This window comes from Panthera tigris, chromosome X, assembly GCF_018350195.1.
Source record: "Panthera tigris isolate Pti1 chromosome X, P.tigris_Pti1_mat1.1, whole genome shotgun sequence".
In the NCBI taxonomy this organism is placed as follows: domain Eukaryota; kingdom Metazoa; phylum Chordata; class Mammalia; order Carnivora; family Felidae; genus Panthera; species Panthera tigris.
The window spans coordinates 108,709,447-108,728,690 of record NC_056677.1 but is presented as its reverse complement, the minus strand read 5'-3'; the positions used below and the strand labels follow the sequence as shown (position 1 = coordinate 108,728,690).

The following is a 19,244-nucleotide window of genomic DNA, read 5'->3' as shown; positions in this document are numbered from 1 at the left end:
CACAGATAGTGCAAGTGTCAGTGTCCCGTACAAAAGGGCGACTTCTACCCAGTTTTCAGAGCTTCACCTGTGTCTGCTGTTTCTTCAAAATAAGCAGCTTAAAATAATCAATACGCTGGGGTGCCTGGGTGGCTCAGTCAGTTGAGCATCCAACTCTTGACTTTAGCTCAGATCATGATCCCAGGAGTGTGGGATCGAGCCCTGAGTCAGGCTCCATGCTAAGTGTGGAGCCTGATGAACATTCTCTCTCTCCCTCTGCCCCTCTCCCCGGCTCACACACACTCTCTCTCTCTCTCCCCCCGTCTAAAAACTAATAATAATAATCATTTTCATCAATATGCCAAAGAGGCATAATTTGGCATGGCAAAATCTGCTCCCCTTCAATATGTGCCTCTATATACGCCTCTATATAATGTACATCATATATTTACTAGTTCTTTACAATAGAAATATATATATATATATATATATATCACATATTCAAACATGTTTCACATTTATATGAGTCAGTCTTGGCTTCAAAGAGGTCGGTTTATTGAGAAGCAAAATAAGAAAACTGAAAAATTAGTTCAAACATGTATAAACAGTTTTGTAACAATGTTCAATTTTATAATTTACTAATTTATATAAATAATATTCAAAATCCCGTTGATCAATTACTTGCTAGTACTTTAGGTACCCTTTACCATCTTCTCTTGTAATCTATTATTTGTTTTGCTTTATCCTCCTAACTTACCGGGAAAAAATGACTTGCCTGATTTCTTTTGATCATTTTAACATACGTTATAAATAAAATATAACAGCAGCTGTGGCAATGTCAAAAATTAACAAGTGCCAACCAAAAAGTGCGATCCCCCCCATTTTTCGTACAATAGAAATTACTTTGAGCGTTTTATTCATTAAGATTCTAAAGTGAATTTGTGTTCTGTGAGATCTTAAAGTAAGAAGCCTGTGATGGTAGGAAAGCCTCTCTTGACTAGATAAACTGGTCTCCCAAGTAGGCACTGGCTTATGGCCAGTCGAAAAGGGAGCAATAACTTTTCTTGTTTCAGTTATTTACAAGCATAAAATTAAAGCCTGAATTTTTTCTTTTTCCTCTGGTCTTTCACCTGCCATACCCTTGAGCACTGAGCGTGGGAGTAGCAACTGTTTCACAATGTCCGGTTCTGAGAAGACAACCGTCCTTGGATTTTTAACATTGTGTATAAATTCCGGCAGCAGGCACATGAAAACTTCTATGACTCACATAATCAAGGATTACTCATACAGTAATGCCGTACCTTTTGTGCAGAAGTGGAATGGTAAAGCATAGTTTTTAAGCTATTGTTTTGTTTTGTTTGTTTGTTTGTTTGTTTGTTTTTAAGAGAGAGAGAGAGAGAAAGAGAGAGAGAGAGAGAGAGAGAGAGAGAGAGAGAGAGAGTCTCAAGCAGGCTTCACGCTCAGCATGGAGGTCAAAGTGGGGATTGATCCCACAACTCTGGATTCACGATCTGAGCCAAAATCAGTTGTGTTAGATGCTCAACCAACTGAGCCACCCAGGTGCCCCTGTCATATTTTTCATACATAATTCACAGTAACAATTTTCGTTCTGTTGTAAAGAATAAAGAAAAATCACTCATATTTTTTTTTACACTTTGTACTGATTTTATTTCCAAAGCATATGAAATTTCATCTTCTTCCTTTATTCTCTCAGAGTACCTATGAGGTATACAAGGGCAGGAATTATTCCTAGCCAAACTGATTACCATAACTGGAAAATAATTTAGCCGTGATCTAATGATGAGTAGAATCCAGGGTATTTAAATCCCAGGTTAGAACACTTGCTGATAAAATACTGCTTTCATCTTAAAATTTAGATTTATTACTGCCTTGTCTAGGAACAGATGCATTCAAAGTCAAATGTATGAATAGCCTGTGACCTGATTCCAGATAGTTGATTCATTTCAACACTGGATTTGTTACCCTTATTATTTACCCTATCATACTGTCTTTAAAAATATAAGTACACTTTTGGAGTCTGCATGCTCCATTGTTTTTTGTCTCTTATTATGAGATCCAGGTTCCCTAGTTTCACCAGCAAATACCTGCAATGCTTTGTCTTTTACATTTTTTTTTTTTGATGTTTATTTTTGAGAGAGAGACAGTGCAAAGGGGGGAGGGGCAGAGAGAGAGGGAGACAGAATCCGAAGCAGGCTTCAGGCTCTGAGCTGTCAGCACAGAGCCCGATGCAATGCTCGAACCCACAGACCAGGGGATCATGACCTGAGCCGAAATCAAGAGTCGGACGCTTAACACACTGAGCCACCCAGGTGCCCCCATTCCCTACTCATTTAAATCAAATCGCCACTAAAACCGAGCTTTGGGCGGTGCAGACTTTTGTGAGGTGGTTTGGGTAGTGTATGTATGTAAATGTAAATCATTTGCCTGTGCTCTTGGTGGAATGAAATGCTTCCGAAGAACACTTTGGTACTACTTTGTGATAAGGTTGATCTTTTGTCATTGTGTCGACATTTTCTCTGCTCTGTGATAGTGTGCAACCTACAGCACTCAGACTTTTGTGGTCTGAGTCAACCTGCTTCTCAATAGCACTACTGTGCTTATCAAAGATTCTTCTTTTGAGGTGGTGAGAATAGTCACAAAATGCACCTGAGCAACTCTTTCGCTTAGCCCACTTCCATCCATTCTGTGTCCTTAGGCTTTTGCTGGACCGTCGCTTTGCTCAGGCTGTGGTCATTTGTGCATAAGCTCCCTTAACCCAACTCCTGATGATGTGACACTGCTTCCCCCAGATCAACTGGAAAAATCCTATCGGGCAAACCTTTACCAAAAAATCAGTGCTAAGAGAGGACGTGTTTGTACTAATTGCTCTGCTTTGTTAAGGAGGGAAGACTTAATAATGCATATAAAGCACTTTGGACGGTGCCCAGCACACGGCAAACACACAATGAAGTTAGCCATGATTATTCAGGTGAACATGGTGTAAAAAAAAACCTTTGGACACTCGGTTACCTTATCTTATTCATTTCTAAGTTACTCAAGATCCCTAGGTACTGAACAAAACATCCCACTGCCATACATTTATCTATTAAATCAGTTCTGGACATGCCTCACAGCCAGTTGATGTGCAATCTTTGTTGAAATCTTAGAGGGAAAATAGTGGCCCGGACAGCAGAAATATTTGAACTAGCTCATTCCTCAGCTTAACACATGCCGAAGGACCGCAAGGCGATACTGTACTGGTTAAGTATGCGAGCTCCAGACCCAGAGCACCTCGGTTCAAATCCTAGGTCGGCTACATTTGTGCTGTCACTTTGTGCCTGTTTCTTCACCTCACTGTGCCTCAGTTCCTCGGTTAAACACTGACCCAGGGTTATTGTGCAGATTAAATACCCTTTGAACAGTGTCTGGCACATGGTAAATACACGGTAAAGTCAGCTGTTGCTCAGGTGGACGTGGTGTGAAAAGTGTTCTGTAAATCCCTCCAGTGGATGTGTCATTATGACTACTTTCAAGATATTAATGGAAACTATGATTTTACAGGGCCTCAACCTGGTTTCCAAAAGTGTGCCTACCATTGTCCCATGCCAAGTGACATGCGCTAAAACTGTATATACAGTTATTCTCCAGCACCCTCATAGATGGTCAGAATTAGTTCACATATGAAGGGTCATTTGACTTATATACTAGAGTCTAGTATATAAAGTCAATGTAGGGACACCTGGGTGGCTCAGTTAGTTAAGCGTCTGACTTTGGCTCAGGTCATGATCTCATGGTTCGTGAGTTCAAGCCCCGCCTTGGGCTCTATGCTCACAGCTCAGAGCTTGGAGCCTGCTTCGGGTTCTGTGTCTCCTTCTCCTTTCTCTCTGCCCTTCCCCCACTGGTGCTGTCTGGCTGTCAAAAATAAACATTAAAAAAATCTTGTTTAATATTAAAAGAAAATAAAGTCGATGTAAAACCTGAAACAAAATAAAGCCAATTACACGCTCCAGTTTTGTTTAGTGGAAAAACAAATGTAAAGGATTGGCAGACTGATGTTTTCTACTACCTACTTTATTTCACTGCATCACTTTCTGCAATATTTTTCTAGAATGGAATTTGATTTACCTTGTAAGAGAGACACGTAAACTGAAGTTTTACTATTTTTTTTTCCAGAAAGACATGTTTTCTGAAGTTTTCTAATTTTATTCTGATTTTCGCGGAAGGCACAATGAAGCTAGAGTAGATTTGTTTTATTTTTCCAGTAATTGAAAGGCACTGGCTAGACTCTCACCAGGATTCTACTAACCTTTTTGTGCTTCATATAGAGGGTACAGGCTTACAAGTATACTATTCCCCACCACCTCCCACCCCCGAGGAACTCGTGGTCCAGCTGCTTAAACTGACTCGAAGAGTACAATTAATAGATTTCAAAACTAATTACCTTTTGCTGTTCTTTGCTTTGCTTTATTTTTGTCCTTGTTTTAGATTTGGGGATGGGCATTCTTTGGCAGAGATCATATTTCAACTTCTCCTGAGTAAGGATTAGGAGACATTTACGGTTGAGGGATTGATTTATTTTAAAACATAAAACCTCCACTTATCATTTTATCTTCTTTAAACGAACCCTTGTTTGGTTCTTTAAATACTAGGAAGTTTCTTCATCATCATCAAATATTAACTCCTCACTGAAAGCAGAAGGCGAGCTTAACAAGGTTGCTATATTTACTAAGGTAGAGCGACTCACTTTAAAACCTATATTTTTAAAAGCGTAATCTCAGTAGTTTCATGTGGAACTTTCTCAATTCTGTTCACATCTCTGACACACATTTTAGAATGAAGCTTCCTATACTTGGTAGATATTCAGGCCACGCAGAATAGATCTTTATTTAGAAAAGAGAAAGCGTTTGTATCAGTGAAATTGCTTGTTTTTATGTCTGCAGAACAAAACCAAACAGGAAGTTAGCCTGATTTTCAGATACTTTAAAAAATAATAATAATCACTTGGTCAAAAATGCCACTCGATTTAAATACACAGTGTGCATTTAGAGTTTGGAGTTTTCTTGGGGGATTTGTCTAAAATGCCTACAGTTTTAATAACAAGTTAGCACAGAGTTTTCATTAAGACTTTTGGCGATAAAAAATATATTACCATTAACAAAATGCAAGTTCAGTCCATGCCTCAAAGTATTTCAATGGCAGTGCATATGCCACTAAGTAAGACTTCCTGCTTGGAAATTACATCTTCGGTATTAGTCTGGCATTTGGGTAGGTGTGTGAGGAAAACGCTTACTTCAAGTGGATACATTTGGCTCTGTTTGGGGATTGAAACGCGGTCTCACATGTGTGAATTTAGCAAGCGCCCATGAACAACCATTTTGATATCATGCTTTTAAATGTCTTCATTTGAAAAAGGACTTATGTTTAGCAAAAGAGGGACTGATTTTCATCTTTGGGCCTGTAATTTCAAAATCCAAAAGTAAATAACCATATGTGCCCTTTGCCTAACCTCTGGGTGGAGGGATCTGTCGCTGGCTGGAGAGGTGTAATTATTTAATGTATTCTTAGCACCATACTGAGGCCCGCAAAGATAAATTGTTTAAATCTGAACAATAATCACGGCCTTTCCCATTTTATACTCACCTTAGAAGTTTGCGACCTATTTGAAACTTTCCTTCTTCGAAACTTTCGTTTTACTCAGGGTCAGGAAACTTGATTTTGCCAAGTGGAAACCCCAAGGTTTAAGTTTAGTACAAAACAAAGACCCTTAGTAATCAAGGGGATTGCCAAACACCTTCTTACTTCCCAAGTTTTAGTGCAGTTAAAACTCACTTGAGACCCTTAAGTTTAGGTCATGGAAAACCTAAGGTAACTGGCATGGTTCCAAGGGACAGAAGACACAGTATAGGGAGAGCCCGTTAGAGAAGTCTTGAAGCTGCCTGCCTGAAGCATTCAAGGAAAAGAAAGAAATCCGGGAAGATGATCGTGGGGTGTTTCTTTGTAGCAATCGTAGGGAAAAATCGCCATCTTGTTAGCTTTTGGGAGATCCAGGATAGGCAAAAATGTTAAATGTCATTTCAACAGGACATCGAATTCTTTGTACTTCAACTATATTTTTCTATTTCGGGGAGAAGTAGAAGTGGAAAAGTGTGAAGGAAAAACTAACTGGATCTGTCAAATGCCAGGGGACTTGGTTTGAGCTCTGGTAGGAGGGAGTCAGTATGTTCATAAGGACAGTCTAATGAGACATGTATGGCAAAATGTGTCTTATGAGAAAAAGAGCCATGGTTTCTGTGATGAACTATGCTGGGATCGCAGGTTTCTTTACCGGAGGACATATGAGAGAGAACCTTTTCTTTCTCTTTCTTTCTTTCTTTCTTTTCTTTTCTTTTCTTTCTTTCTTTTCTTTCTTCTTTCTTTTCTTTTTTCTTTCTTTTCTTTCTTCTTAATTTTTTCTTTCTTTTCTTTCTTTTTTCTTTTCTTTCTTCTTTTCTTTCTTTCTTTTCTCTTTCTTTTCTTTCTTTTTTCTTTCTTTCCCTACTACCACCAAGACAAGAGAGAACCTTTAATATGCGCGGTCTCCAAGAGAGGAATATAGTATACCACTCTTACAACAAGTGAACCAGGGAACTCAGCTTCTGAGGCTCCCCTCTTGGAAATAGCAATCTGTGGTCCACACTCTGTCAGATGCTTTCCAGCTTTACTCTTTCCTGTTTCCCTAACCTGTTGCGCTATAACCATATAAACTTCCCCAGTGTGGTACAATTTCATTCTTTCTGACCTTAGGAATTCTGAATCTTTGATAATTCCAACAAAGGCATCTGCATACTTTTTTTTAATGTTGAAGACATATTTGCTTTTATTCTTTTAATTTTTCCATTCTTATTTCTGTTGCACTTATGGAATGTAAATGTTTTGGAATACACAGTGCAAATTAAAAAACAGTTTTGTTTCAAAAGAGCTTGCTAATAAAGTTATAGGAAAAATATGAAAACACTTAATGAAGTTTATGAAATACTGGAATTTGGGGGTCAGAAATCAGTCAGATGAGCAGTCCCTTGCCAGGCTTTGCTCTGGGACTCGAACGCACATAAAACATGCCTTCTGCCCTCAGAGAGTTAAAAAAAATTTTTTTTTAAGTTTATTTGTTTTTGAGAGACAGGGGGCAGGGGAGGGAGACACAGAATTCAAAGCAGGCTCCAGGCTCTGAGCTGTCAGTGCAGAGCCTGACACGGGGCTCGAACCCATGAACTGTGAGATCATGTCCTAGAGTTGAAGTCAGACGCTCAACTGACTGAGCCACCCAGGCACCTTGCCCTCAGAGAGTTTATAGACTAGTGACTGATCCTTACACCAGAGATTGTTGTATTCTTACTAGGGATCACAGTATTCAAAGTGTGGTCCAAGGACTCTAGGGAGTCACTGAAACCCTTTCTGGAGTCTTAGAGACCAAAACTGTTCTCATGGTTATATTAAGACCTCATTTGCTAGTTTCACTTCCATTCTCTCAAGAGTGGAGTTTTCCAGGGAGGACATGATAAGTGATGTTGCAACAATTGAATGCAAAAACAGGCATGAGAGGAGTCTGCATTGCTAATGAATAAAAAATAAATTCAGGACCATGTCTAGTAACTGATTCCTAAATGTTCCCAATTACCACTTTTGTAATATACATGCTCTTTGTAAGGTGGGGCCATTACGGATTGCCATTTTTCCTGACTATATTGTTGTGTTCATTAGAATTAACTATGCCCTTTTACCTCTCCCAGTCTTTTAATATGAGTAATCAAGGGTTGGCTGAAAAAAACCATCTATGCAAATAACGGCTATTCATGCCATTAGTTTGCATGCTTCGAATACGTATCTGCATAGATCTAATGTGTGCGTAGCGAAATGTGATGCTTAAGCCGTCATTTTCCCCAGCTTTAATGGATGACTTTTGCTTGAATTTGAGTATTCCACAGACAAGGCTGAAGACCAAAAAAAAAAAAAAAAAGTTAACCCACTCTCATCACCCCTCCCACACACAAATAAAACCTTACAAACCTAAAAGCCTCATCTTCCTGTGATAATTTATATGTTCCAAAAATGTGTATAAATTCAGAATCGGGAGCTAAGTATGGTGGTCACTGACCATGCCCCTCTTCATCCTAACCTCCTCCTTTAGGAGGAGCCCCAGGCAGGCACAAAGTCATTTGAATATACTGTTGCGCCACTGTGGGTGGGAAAGTAGAGCGACTGACAGGTAAGGAGCTGTGTGAAGCTTTTGGTGGGAGGAGCCACGGATTAAAAAATTGCTTTCTCCAACAGCCAACTTCCTTAAATTCCTTGCAGCTGGTCAGGTAAGCTGGGACTGAGAGGGCCTCTGCTTTGCTTGGGGCAACTGAAGGCCCGGTAGAGCCTGGGCTGCTTCCATGGAGGGAAGTCCTTATGTCCTTAAGGTAAAGGGGGTAAAATGGGTTTTTGGGGATTTGACTTTATTTAGCTCAACTCACCAGGGTAGAAGAATGGATAGGGGGAGGGTTGCCAGATAATATATTAAAGGGAGAGCATATTTATACTAGAAAAAAATTGTTCATTGTTTATCTGAAATTCAGATTCGATTGGGCGTTCTCTATTTCCATTTGATAAATCTGGCAACCCTTAATGGGGTTCTAGGCAGAAGCCCTAGCTGGGGAAGAGAGGGTGAAAGGAAGCCGCTGGGGTCCTCTTTGTCCTGGGGGTGTATCACTATGGTAGGTGACTACGTGGGGTGTCTAAAAAAGGGAGGGACAGCAACCCTAACAGCCCGAGATTTGGCCATGGGCCGAGACAGACCTCCCTTCATGTTGTTTCGTAACAAAGCCTATGTTGCATGACTTCATATGTGTTTTGTTTCTTGGAGTAACAAATTGAACGTCATGATGTCTTCTTTCCTTTTTTCTGCATTTTAATGATATTTTACGTCGGCAGCCCTCGAACTACTTCAAAGACAGCTTCCATGAATAGTTAGCATGAGAAATGCCTTCTGACTTCTGGTAATTTGGTACCAGTGTGCTTTCATTGTCTTTGGGATTTGATTTGATTCTGGTTTAGCTGTTTTGTAAACAGAGGGGGGTGCATTCTTGAGGAGCTTATTATTGAACAGATACTCCGTTAATGTTTTTCTAACGCAACTGAAGGTATTTGATTAGACCAGGGCGGGAGACCGAGGAGAGGGCAGGAAGCAGATTTGAGGTATGGGTGAGGCAGGCTTGGTTTCACTGCGAACAGCCACTGTGATTTTTAGCGTTATTTTCTCCTCAAAAAATTTCACAGAAAAATTTGAGCTCGTGATTATTCGAAAATAAACGCTTAACGTGAACACACCTGAACGGGGGGGTCTTGAAGTGTAGCGGGTATGTTTTTCTTGTAAGAAGGCAGCGTATGCAATCGCTATCCACAAGAAGGCCCCATGTATTCCACCTTTGTCTAAGTGGCTTCAGGGAATTTGACTTCCAGCTTGTTCAGAGACATGTGGGGTGGGGTGCCGATTAAATATAAGTCTGCTGTGGGTTCCTTTATTCGGCTCTGTGGGGTCCCACGTCCTGGGGGTTCTTGTGGCTACAGACCCCTGGAATTAGACCAGGGTTTGTGTCTGTGTGCCTCATGGGTTCCCGAGACTTCTGGTTCAGTTGCACTGAATTACCAGAATTTTTCAGCCATGGTGGTCACAGACAGCCCAGAGTATATATTCAGAGCAAAAAAAAAAGGGGGGGGGGATGGTATAAATTAGCCATTTTCTGACCTGAATAGAAGAATAGCCAATCATTTGGGACAGACAACCAGGAACAGCCAAATTCATATGTTGGCTGCTGATCCCTTCTTGGAGGAAGAAGGAAGAGCTTAATGGAAGGAAATATAGCAAGAGCAGCGATTAGGCTTCTGAGGCCGACTTAGTGTTATTCCCTATAAAGTCATTCTCACAAAATTTATTCACTCATTCGGCAAACTTACGGAGTGGCCACTATTCATCATGCACAGAACATCCCTGGAGGTTCAAAGATGAAGAAGATATACTTCTACCTTTAGATAAGCTCAAAGTCTAATGGGGAGATAGGCATGCAAACAATTTATCGATGTACACAGTGATAAGTGCTATGATAAAACTGTGAGTACAAGGGGCAGTTGTTGGAACAAAAGAGGGGGGAGGCAAAGGTGAGTGGGGGTGGGAAATGAGTCCAGGCAAATTTTTACAGAGGAAGAGTCTTTTGAACTGAAAATCCATATTGGGTAGTGAGAGTCTGGGAACTTGGCTCCTGTCCTTCCTGAGTTGCTTGTTAATTAGGACAAGCCACCTCACTGCTTTGGCCTTTACTTTCTCAAGAAGATAAAGGCCCACGAGATGTTCTGAAAAATCTGGGTCAGCCCTAAATGTTACAGTCTGGTAAGCACGTTTATCTTAGTGGACTCTTTCAGAACAAGCAGTAATCATTGAGCCTACTCCCTTCATCTTTTGGAGGTCACGATTGGAAAGCTTTCTTGAGGCAGATAGTCAAGAGAATTCTTCTGCCCTCCTCCCAGCCTCTTACTTATTCAGACGTGGTGTCTGCTTAAGCACCAAAGTCATTGCCCTGTGTATGTGTAAATGGGATCAAGAAAGCTGAGTTCAGTAGCATAAGGAAACGAGATACAGTGCTGACTGCAGTGGGGGGGTGGTGCTTGGGTGGCCGTCTCCATGGGGGTCTGTGTTCAGCCTCATTAATCTTGCCTTCGATATTTTCAGGAAATGACTTATTAAAGACTTTTTGTAGAAAAGATTTCTCATCCGCATCCCAAATTTAAATTAAAAGCTGGATGTAAGATTTAAGGATGCTCTTTATGCCTATTTATCAATGTTCATAGATGGTATAATATTGGAGGAGAAAATGATGCAAATTATATCCATTTTTAGAAAGAAGGAACCCAAAGAGGGAGAAAGTGAACAGTTAGCCACTATTAGTAAGCTGACATCCGGCTAATACTCAGTTTATGTTGATGTCCCCCCACTTTTTGCTCTTTTAGATGGTTCCTAGCCTTTAATAGGTCTTGATGGTCGTAGGGGCCAGGCAACCCTGGACATGTGGTCTGTAATTCTCAAATAACCATTACTTCCTCTGAGAGGCCATGTCCATGCACGTATGTTTCAGTGGGGCACTGATCAATAGGGTTTTTCATTTAACACAGGATCATTAAAATGAAATACCATATTTTTTTTCATCGAACAAGTCATCTGCTTGTTGCCACTTTAACTCTTCATAGTCTAACAGAGGTGTGAGGTGTCTTTGAAAAGTAATCCAGTTATCATTGTATTTGAGGGGAGGTTTTTTCCGCCACAATACCAAATGTATTTGAAGAAGCCCATCATTCTGCAAACAGCTGTTTCTGTTAAGATACTGTGACTGACAAAGGGTAATTTTCAGCTTCCTAGGGTCCTTTTCTTATTCTGATGGATGGTGGAGCTTTCTCTTCGAAACATAAAAAAGTACATTTCACAGGGTTTTTCTACCACCAAGTGCCTGGGAAATCTTGGATCTGACAGACTCACTCTCATAACTCCCAAGACTTAGGTGGGATTTGAATCTCTACAATGCTACTTTTCTCTTCTCCGTCAAAGGCTTTGTACTCATTTGTCAAAAGCCTGAAGGTAGGAAAAAGGAAATAGATTGAATTGTGGAGGTTTTATACATGCTCTGCAACTTCTTCCTTTGTCTGTCATCAGCTTTTTGAGGCAGATGCATTTCAGAAATTTCACTGGCCATTTTCTCCCCCTGCTGCTTTTTGGGTGCAATTTCAAAGTGAGTAGATGGGAAGGGGGGACTGGAAGATTCATGGGTGTAGTAGCACATCCTTCAGCAGAGAACCACTTTCCTATGGGATCACTTTGCTGTTTTCTTAACTCAGTAACATAGTGAACGACCAGATGAGAATGATTTGTTTTTAAGGCCAAAGGAAATGGAAAAGAAGTGAAATTCAGGCAAGCATCAATGAACTTACGTGCTAATCTCTGCAATGCTTCTTTAATTTTCCATGTATATTTGGGAAGGGAGAGAGAGAGTTCTTTGTCTTCACTGGCCTTAGCTGCTGTTTCTCAGGTAGTGCCAGCTCTACTGGTGGATGGCAACTGTCACAAGGACAAGACTTGTAGAGTCCTTTATGACATGGTCTGCTTCTTTGCACTGAGGCCATGGCAACTCTGAACATGTGGGTCTAGAAAGAGGGCTTGGGACACCATTGACTCAGCTTGGGAAACCTGAGGGGTGATTTTTTTCAGACCAAGATAGTGTCTGGGCTGTTACAGACCCAGTGTGATAGGATATCTTGTCATCCATTCAGAGTGCTTAGCTGGTCTAAAGAAAACACTGGAACGTTTCTAGTCCCTAGTCATTGGTTTTCCAAAGGCCAAGAACAATAGGTCATTACAGACTGTGCTGGGTCATCCCTCCCCTGCCTCCACCCCAACCCACCCCAACATGTTTACCAAAGCCTTAATCCCCTACGAGGACGAAAAGCAAATGTTAGCAAATGCCAAAAACAAAGTGTATCCCCTCCCCCCGCTCTCAACTCCAATTAAAGTATTTTGGCCTATAATTAAGTTTGGGCCTCTTGAAGAATGAATACTATACAGCGGAGATTTGTTACCACCAAATGTTGTGCCTATAAATATGTCATTCTGAGTTCCAGAGTTGTTTTGAAAAAACTTAAGGGGCTTGGTTTTCTTTTGAAATGTTGTGTTCCACAGATAACGTTGATATTACATTATTTGGTCTCGTCATCTATTGTTTGGATAGAAAATGCAAATTTTTTGGTCTTTTATAAGCCTTCTTTAACGTAAGCGGCAGTCTCTGGTAAGGTAGTATTGCTGTACATTTGCATTGTTATAGAATTAAATTATGGACTCTGCCATTCAAAACAGAATGCTTTATAAATCAAGTAAAATCTCATAACTAAGATGAATAAGTATTTTTAAGTCTTATGCTGCCTCATGTTCCATACTTTAGTTTTAGAGCCCAAGTTGATGTAATTATTAAAGTGTGATTCTTTTTTCTTTTTCTGTTTCTGTGTACTGTTTTTGCTCCGTCCAAATGTCATTAGTTTTCCAAGACGAGGCTTAAGAAAAGTTATTATATGTAAGGGACAGTAATCTCAAAGCACAAAGGCAGGCAGTAATTCTCTATCTGTAGATTGCCAGGAAAGGTGCCAAATACACGGTGTTCTCTCTCTGCCTGGCTTCCTCCCCCCTCTCTCTGATTGCATTCAGTGTAAACGATGTTAAAACTCTAAATTGTAACAATGGTAAGATCCTAATGTATTCCTTTTCTTTTTATTGTTTAAACGGATCTATTGTTTGGAACTCCCAAATATAAGAGACGGCCCTCCTTATAAAGCTGTCTCGGGAAGGGGTTACAAACTGTGTTCTGTGCAGACGTCTATGGTTGTGTTTGCCACTCATCTGGAAAAGCTGTCAAGGTGGGTTTGCAATTCCAAGGCGATCCTGCTCAGCCTGGGAATTGGAGCGGTGGTCCTAAATGGGACTATGCGGGAAGAGGAAACCTAGTCTATGGAGAAGGAAGGTCGGGAGTAAGTTCTTTAGATCTGGTTAGGGGGCGGGATCTCCAAATGCAGCTGTGGTTAGTGATGAGGAAGGACTGAAACTCAGAAGAGTGAGCAGAGATAGGTATGGAGATTTACAATCTGAGCCAGTGTGGTGATAGATGAAACTTGACAAGAACTTCATTTCTCCAGAGAAAGAGATTAGAGAGGAGAGCAGAGGATTTAGGACTGAACCTTGGGGAAATCTTAATGTTAGGGTGTGGGAGGAGGAAAAGAGACCCCGAAGTGTAAACTAGCATATGCTTGGCTGTGGAAGCCACCAAGCATCCCTGCTTCCCGTGGGGCTGTTAACTCGGAGCCAGAGGATCTCGGTTATACTGGGTGGAGGGTGGAGAATCTGGAGGCTGAAATCCTTGTGACTTTGCTTTGGTGCAGATTGTGGTAGGTGTAAAATGAAGCTGTATGTTTTTCTCGTAGGAGGCACACAAATGGGGGGGGGGAACCCACTATTATTGTGGTTTTAAGCACACGTAAGGATTCCTAAGCTACTTTTATGAAATCAGAAAACTCTTAGTACCAACAAATTCTTCCTTTTCCAGGATATGCAGAGGAATGTGAAGGTACATTGAAATGAAGATATTATTTGATTTTATAAATCATTTAATTTGGTCGCAAATAAATTGATCATCGGAAGAAACGAAAGGACAAAGCTGACAGAAAACAATAGTGGCTCCTGTAATTTCTCAAGCTATGTGTTAAGTTATACTCAGCTTCTTGCCAGAAGGAAAATGATAGAGCCCCTTTGTGGCTGTGATCTGGTATTTAAAAGGGCTGTTGCAGTGCATCTGGCTTTGCGTTAAATGTGGCTCTATAAAGTTGAATCTCACACCTCGATTCACGGTGAAATTCTAGGAATGCTTTAGTGACGAGATAACTAAATACGGGGAAGTGATTGTGGACACCATTTAGTCATGTTAAGTAAGGAAAATTCATAGCATGTGCTAAAAACACTCCTTGAACTAGGATGCCTGGGTGGCTCAGTTGGTTGAGCGTCCGACTTAGGTTCAGGTCATCTTCTCACGGTTCGTGAGTTCCAGCCCCTGCATGAGGCTCTGTGTTGACAGCTTGGAACCTGGAGCCTGGTTCAGATTCTGAGTCTCCCTCGCTCTCTGCCCCTCCCCCCGCTTGCACTGTCTCTCTCCCTCTCCCATCCTCCCTCCCTCTCTCTCTCTCTCTCTCTCTGTCTCTCTCAAAAATGAATAAACAGTAAAAAAAACAAAACAAAACAAAACAAAAAAACAACACGCAGTGAACTAACCCATTTCTCCTGTGGATTCAGGCAGCCTAGCAGGTTGCACTCTCGGGTCCAAAAAAATAAATAAATTTTAAAAAGCTGCCTTTTTTTTCTCCACCCCTCTCTCCAATAAGCTCATGCACTGTAAAAAAAAAAAAAAAATTAGCATCTGTGGGAAAAAGAATTGCTGACATTTGTGCTTGTCTTAAAAGGATTATAGTGGACCTGGTAATGCAATTGAGAGGATCACTAGCATCTTTGTATAGTGCTCACGAGTTAAACAAATACAACAACAGATCACTTTTGATGATGTGATAAATCCCTGTCCAGTGACGTCCTTTGCTGTCACATAGTAGACACCATAATTAGCAGCCAGGTCAGCATTTCGGCAACACCAAAGGCATATTTGATTGCCCAGGACTGACATCTTATCCTGTCTGGAAGTGCTTAAACACATCAATAAAACTTTGAAAGAGCTGAGACTCCAAAATACACTTTGGTCTCATTTACCCAAGTGATCCAGGACCATTGCTTCTGGAACCTGAAGAACAACATGAGTGCCAGATGTAGAGATTTCTTCTTTGATGAACACAACGTCGGGGGATTTCAGGATGGTTCTCACATGGTATGGATTCAGGAAAAAGAACTTTAGAGCCCAAATTGTCCAGAATAGTGGATCGAAAATGTGTAAGGTATATTTATGTGTATGTGGTTATCTAACATTCTCCCTCCATTTTCTTGATTGCTTGTAGATGTAGATCCAAATCCGGAATCTTAATTAATTTCACAGGCATGATTTTACATCTCACATCAGGAAATTTTTATTTAAAATGTTATTAAATTTTGTCCTGTTGTGATGGTATCACAGTATTCCTAATATTTCATGTTTTCCACATAATTTGATGCATATCAAAGTAGGGCAGAGCAAAGTGCCTACGAGAACGAGTTCTGGCATCAGCCTCCCTGGGTTTTAGTTCCGGTTGTGTCACGTTTTTAATTGTGTGCATTTCTCTTGGTTTCCTCATCTCAAAGGTGAAGGTTACAAGGGTATCCATCTTAGAGGGTTGGTTTAAAGCCTAAATGAGCCAATGGATGTAAAACCCTCCTTACCGGACTCCTCCACTCACAGCTTGGAGCTGCATAAACTTGGTAGTTTGTTGCCAGCTTTGTGTAAATATCAGCGCAGGCTCATCCGACTCTTCATTTGTAGGGTCGGTGTGCTAGAGAGAACTGCAAGTATCTCCACCCTCCTCCACACCTAAAAACGCAGCTGGAAATTAATGGACGGAACAATCTGATTCAACAGAAGACTGCCGCAGCCATGTTCGCCCAGCAAATGCAGTTTATGCTCCAGAATGCTCAGATGGCATCACTTGTAAGTCACGGCTGTGTCTTGGGCAAAAACTGTATCTATGCGTTTTTGTTTTTGTTTTTGTTTTTGTTTTTGTTTTCGTTTTCGTTTTTGTTTTTGTTTTTGTTTTAAGAATATCGCTCTACATCGGAATAACCTTGCCGGGCCTTCGGGAACTTAGTTCCAGAAGGATTTAGGATGCCTGTTAATGTATTCATTGACACTGCAAAGCTGTTGCACACGTGAAGGGAGCCTTTGGGTGTGTTGGGTTTAAAACCTGGGTTGCATTTACCATGATTTCACCTTATAGAAGAATATGAATATTAATATTTTAAGATGAGGAGGTTTGATGATTATTACAAGTAAACCGTTGAATTCTAGGATGTTAATTGAAATGTCCTTGCTCTTTGATGATGGTTTTTGTTCCTTTTTAATAGGCTTTCTACTTTGAAATAATTACAGATTTAAGGAAAAGTTGCAAAGACAGTACAGAGAGTTCCCATATTACCCCTCACCCAGTGTCCCCCACTGTTAATTTCTTATGTTTTCGTGATATATGAAATGAGGAAAGTGACATTTTCCACATTACCGTGAACTAAACTCCCGAATTTTTTCAGACTTCATTAGTCTTTCCATGAGTGTGTCACCTTTCTGTTCCAGTGCCGAATCCAGGGTACCACCGTGTATTTTATTTGACTGCAGTCTCCCCTCTCTTGCCTGGTCTGTGACCATTTCTCAGTCTTTCCCTGTTTCCCGTGACCTTGACATTCTTGACGAATCCTGGCCAGGTATTTGATGGTGGTTTAACATAACCCAGCCACGGAGTTTCCCTTTGCAGAAATTACAAAGATTATGTTGTCGTTCTAGACTAGCGTCTAGTATTTTTGTGGATCATTGAGTTGAAATGGATCCTTTAAAAAAAAGTGCTTTTGTCCCTTTTATGGTTTAGTCTGAGACCTTCCAGGAGGAATTGGAAACTGTCCCTTTTCTACTGAGCCCTTTCAGGTCTCAAGTTTAGTTCAGTGGTGTCCCATTCCCTTAAACCATTACCTAGATGCTAATTCGAAAGTGTTACATTGTCATTGTTACCCATTTCATCAGTGACTATGTAATAAACTCACTGAAAGCTGAAAGGCGTACATAATATTTAGATGCAACAAAAAAATGTGGGGGTAGGTCAGCCTGCACTCAGCAAAGCCTATTTCATTATAGCACTGATTGTCAGAATTCAAGGAAATCAATATGGAGAGGGCACCCCTTAACTGGTACATCTTTCTAGATAGTGCACAAAACAGGTGGTAGAGGTATTGATGAGTTGCTACAATTTTGCACCACGATCCTCTTTTTCCAGAAAGTCCAGACAAATTTAAGCAAAATGAGTAGATTTCATCTCCTGTACTATTAGTTTGCCAAAAACATTTGCCTTGGAACTCAGTGGTGATAAATTATATTCATAAATTAGTTCCCAGAAGGTCATTAGTGAGCTCTTTAGAGCTCTTCTTTGACCTTTGGTAATACTTCATATTGTTGAACTCCTTCTCCAAACTCTTTCATTAGCTTTCACGCACTGATTTCCATTTTTTGCTATTTCTAAAGGGGTAGGGAAGGGGCAGTGCTCTAGATACTGAGAATAGCATGAACAGAGCCGCAGAGAAATGACATGCGTGGTGAGTCCAGAAAATGTGAGTAGAAGGACAATACGGCAAGGGAGCTTTTCATCCACCATCATTACTACTCTTGGCCTCTCATAGGATGTCCCAATCTCAGACTGAGCAAAGAATAGGGGCCAGATTGTATCACACACCTGAGCCCAATATTTCCTACAGTGCCGGCGCATGTGTTTTGTTTTGTTTTTTTCATAGGTCAAGGGACAGCAATGGAGCATCAATCAAATGCCCTGTTTCAGGGAATCAGAGAGCAGAGCCTGGGATAAAGTAGGGGTAAAGGCAGAAGGCAGACTATTCATCTTCTATTCAACCTCCAGGAGAATCTTTCCATTCCCCTCTCAACCATTCATGCATTATTGATCATGCTGCCTCACCCTGGAGAATAGGGAGTGGCTTTTTTTAGAGTCCAATAAGAGATCCATTGAGTTTTCCAGCCTCTTGTGCTTTCTAATTTGATTCTCCATGCTTTCTGTAATAGAATACATTTCCCTTTTTTCTTCAATGAGGGTAATTTCAGATTTCAGGCTGCAGAATATGACTGATAGGACTCACAGGAGTACAATTTATTTTATAGCATATCGTAAGATACAAGACATTACTTAGAAGACCCCAGGGAACAATTGGAAATTGCTTTCTACCTTGTAGATTATTTAACAATAGCTGTTGTGATGTGATAAACTGATAAAAGGTTAATTTCTGCAGTTATTATGTATACAAAAAACTCACCCCAAGATGATTGATATGATTCTATTTTGTGGTCTAGAAAGCTTTGTAGGCGTGTTGTAATTGCGCTAGTGTGAGCAATTTTAAGTGACATTTACCGGTCTGGTTTGAAAGAAATGTTCTTTCTCGTGGATCTTGATAGTACTATAGAAATAACATACGATTTTACTTAATTTTTCTTGTACCTACGCTCCCCAAACATCTCTCTATGCTTTTGAACCCCACCACCCTGGTAATCTGGTTCTTCTTCCCTAAAATAGTCAAGCTTTTGTTTAAATTTCCAATGTTGATATTTTTTTCCAGTCCTGATATGGTTGCATATTAAGACCCGTTTGGTATCACTGGCTTGAACTTCAGGTCTTTCCACGAAGCATACTTCGATCCGTTTCTAGGATACCAAAAGAGCACATCTGCTTTTGGAAAATTGAGTATGGTTTGCTTATTATAAGCCCCCAGATAAAGGGAATGCCAACCTAAATGGGATGGTAGCTAGAGGACAGATTCTGTTCACTGTGACTGAACAATGAATAAAAGCCACACCTAGTCAATTTGGGTGGAATGCTTGCTGTAGCAGGCAGGGTTGCTCACTGTATTTAACAGGTCTGAATTGACATTTGCTAGTATAAAATTCTACCTCTGAAAGCTTTTATTGGATTTATTAAGGAAGTTTAGCAAGTGAGAC

General features: G+C 40.5%; 1 protein-coding gene across 7 annotated transcripts in view; it reads left to right on the top strand.

The window, feature by feature from the left end:
• The window catches only part of MBNL3 (muscleblind like splicing regulator 3), a 110,966-nt gene that overhangs the window by 62,821 nt on the left and 28,901 nt on the right, over positions 1 to 19,244 (top strand). For 5 of the 7 annotated variants that reach the window (XM_042973899.1, XM_042973895.1, XM_042973896.1 and 2 more), the window contains one exon: positions 16,032 to 16,196. In XM_042973899.1, the coding sequence (XP_042829833.1) occupies positions 16,143 to 16,196 (54 nt within the window). In that variant the 5' untranslated portion in view covers positions 16,032 to 16,142. Of the gene's footprint in view, positions 1 to 8,375; positions 8,418 to 15,336; positions 15,447 to 16,031; positions 16,197 to 19,244 lie in introns of those variants that run through there. The other 2 variants (XM_042973898.1, XM_042973897.1) reach the window with 2 other exon arrangements.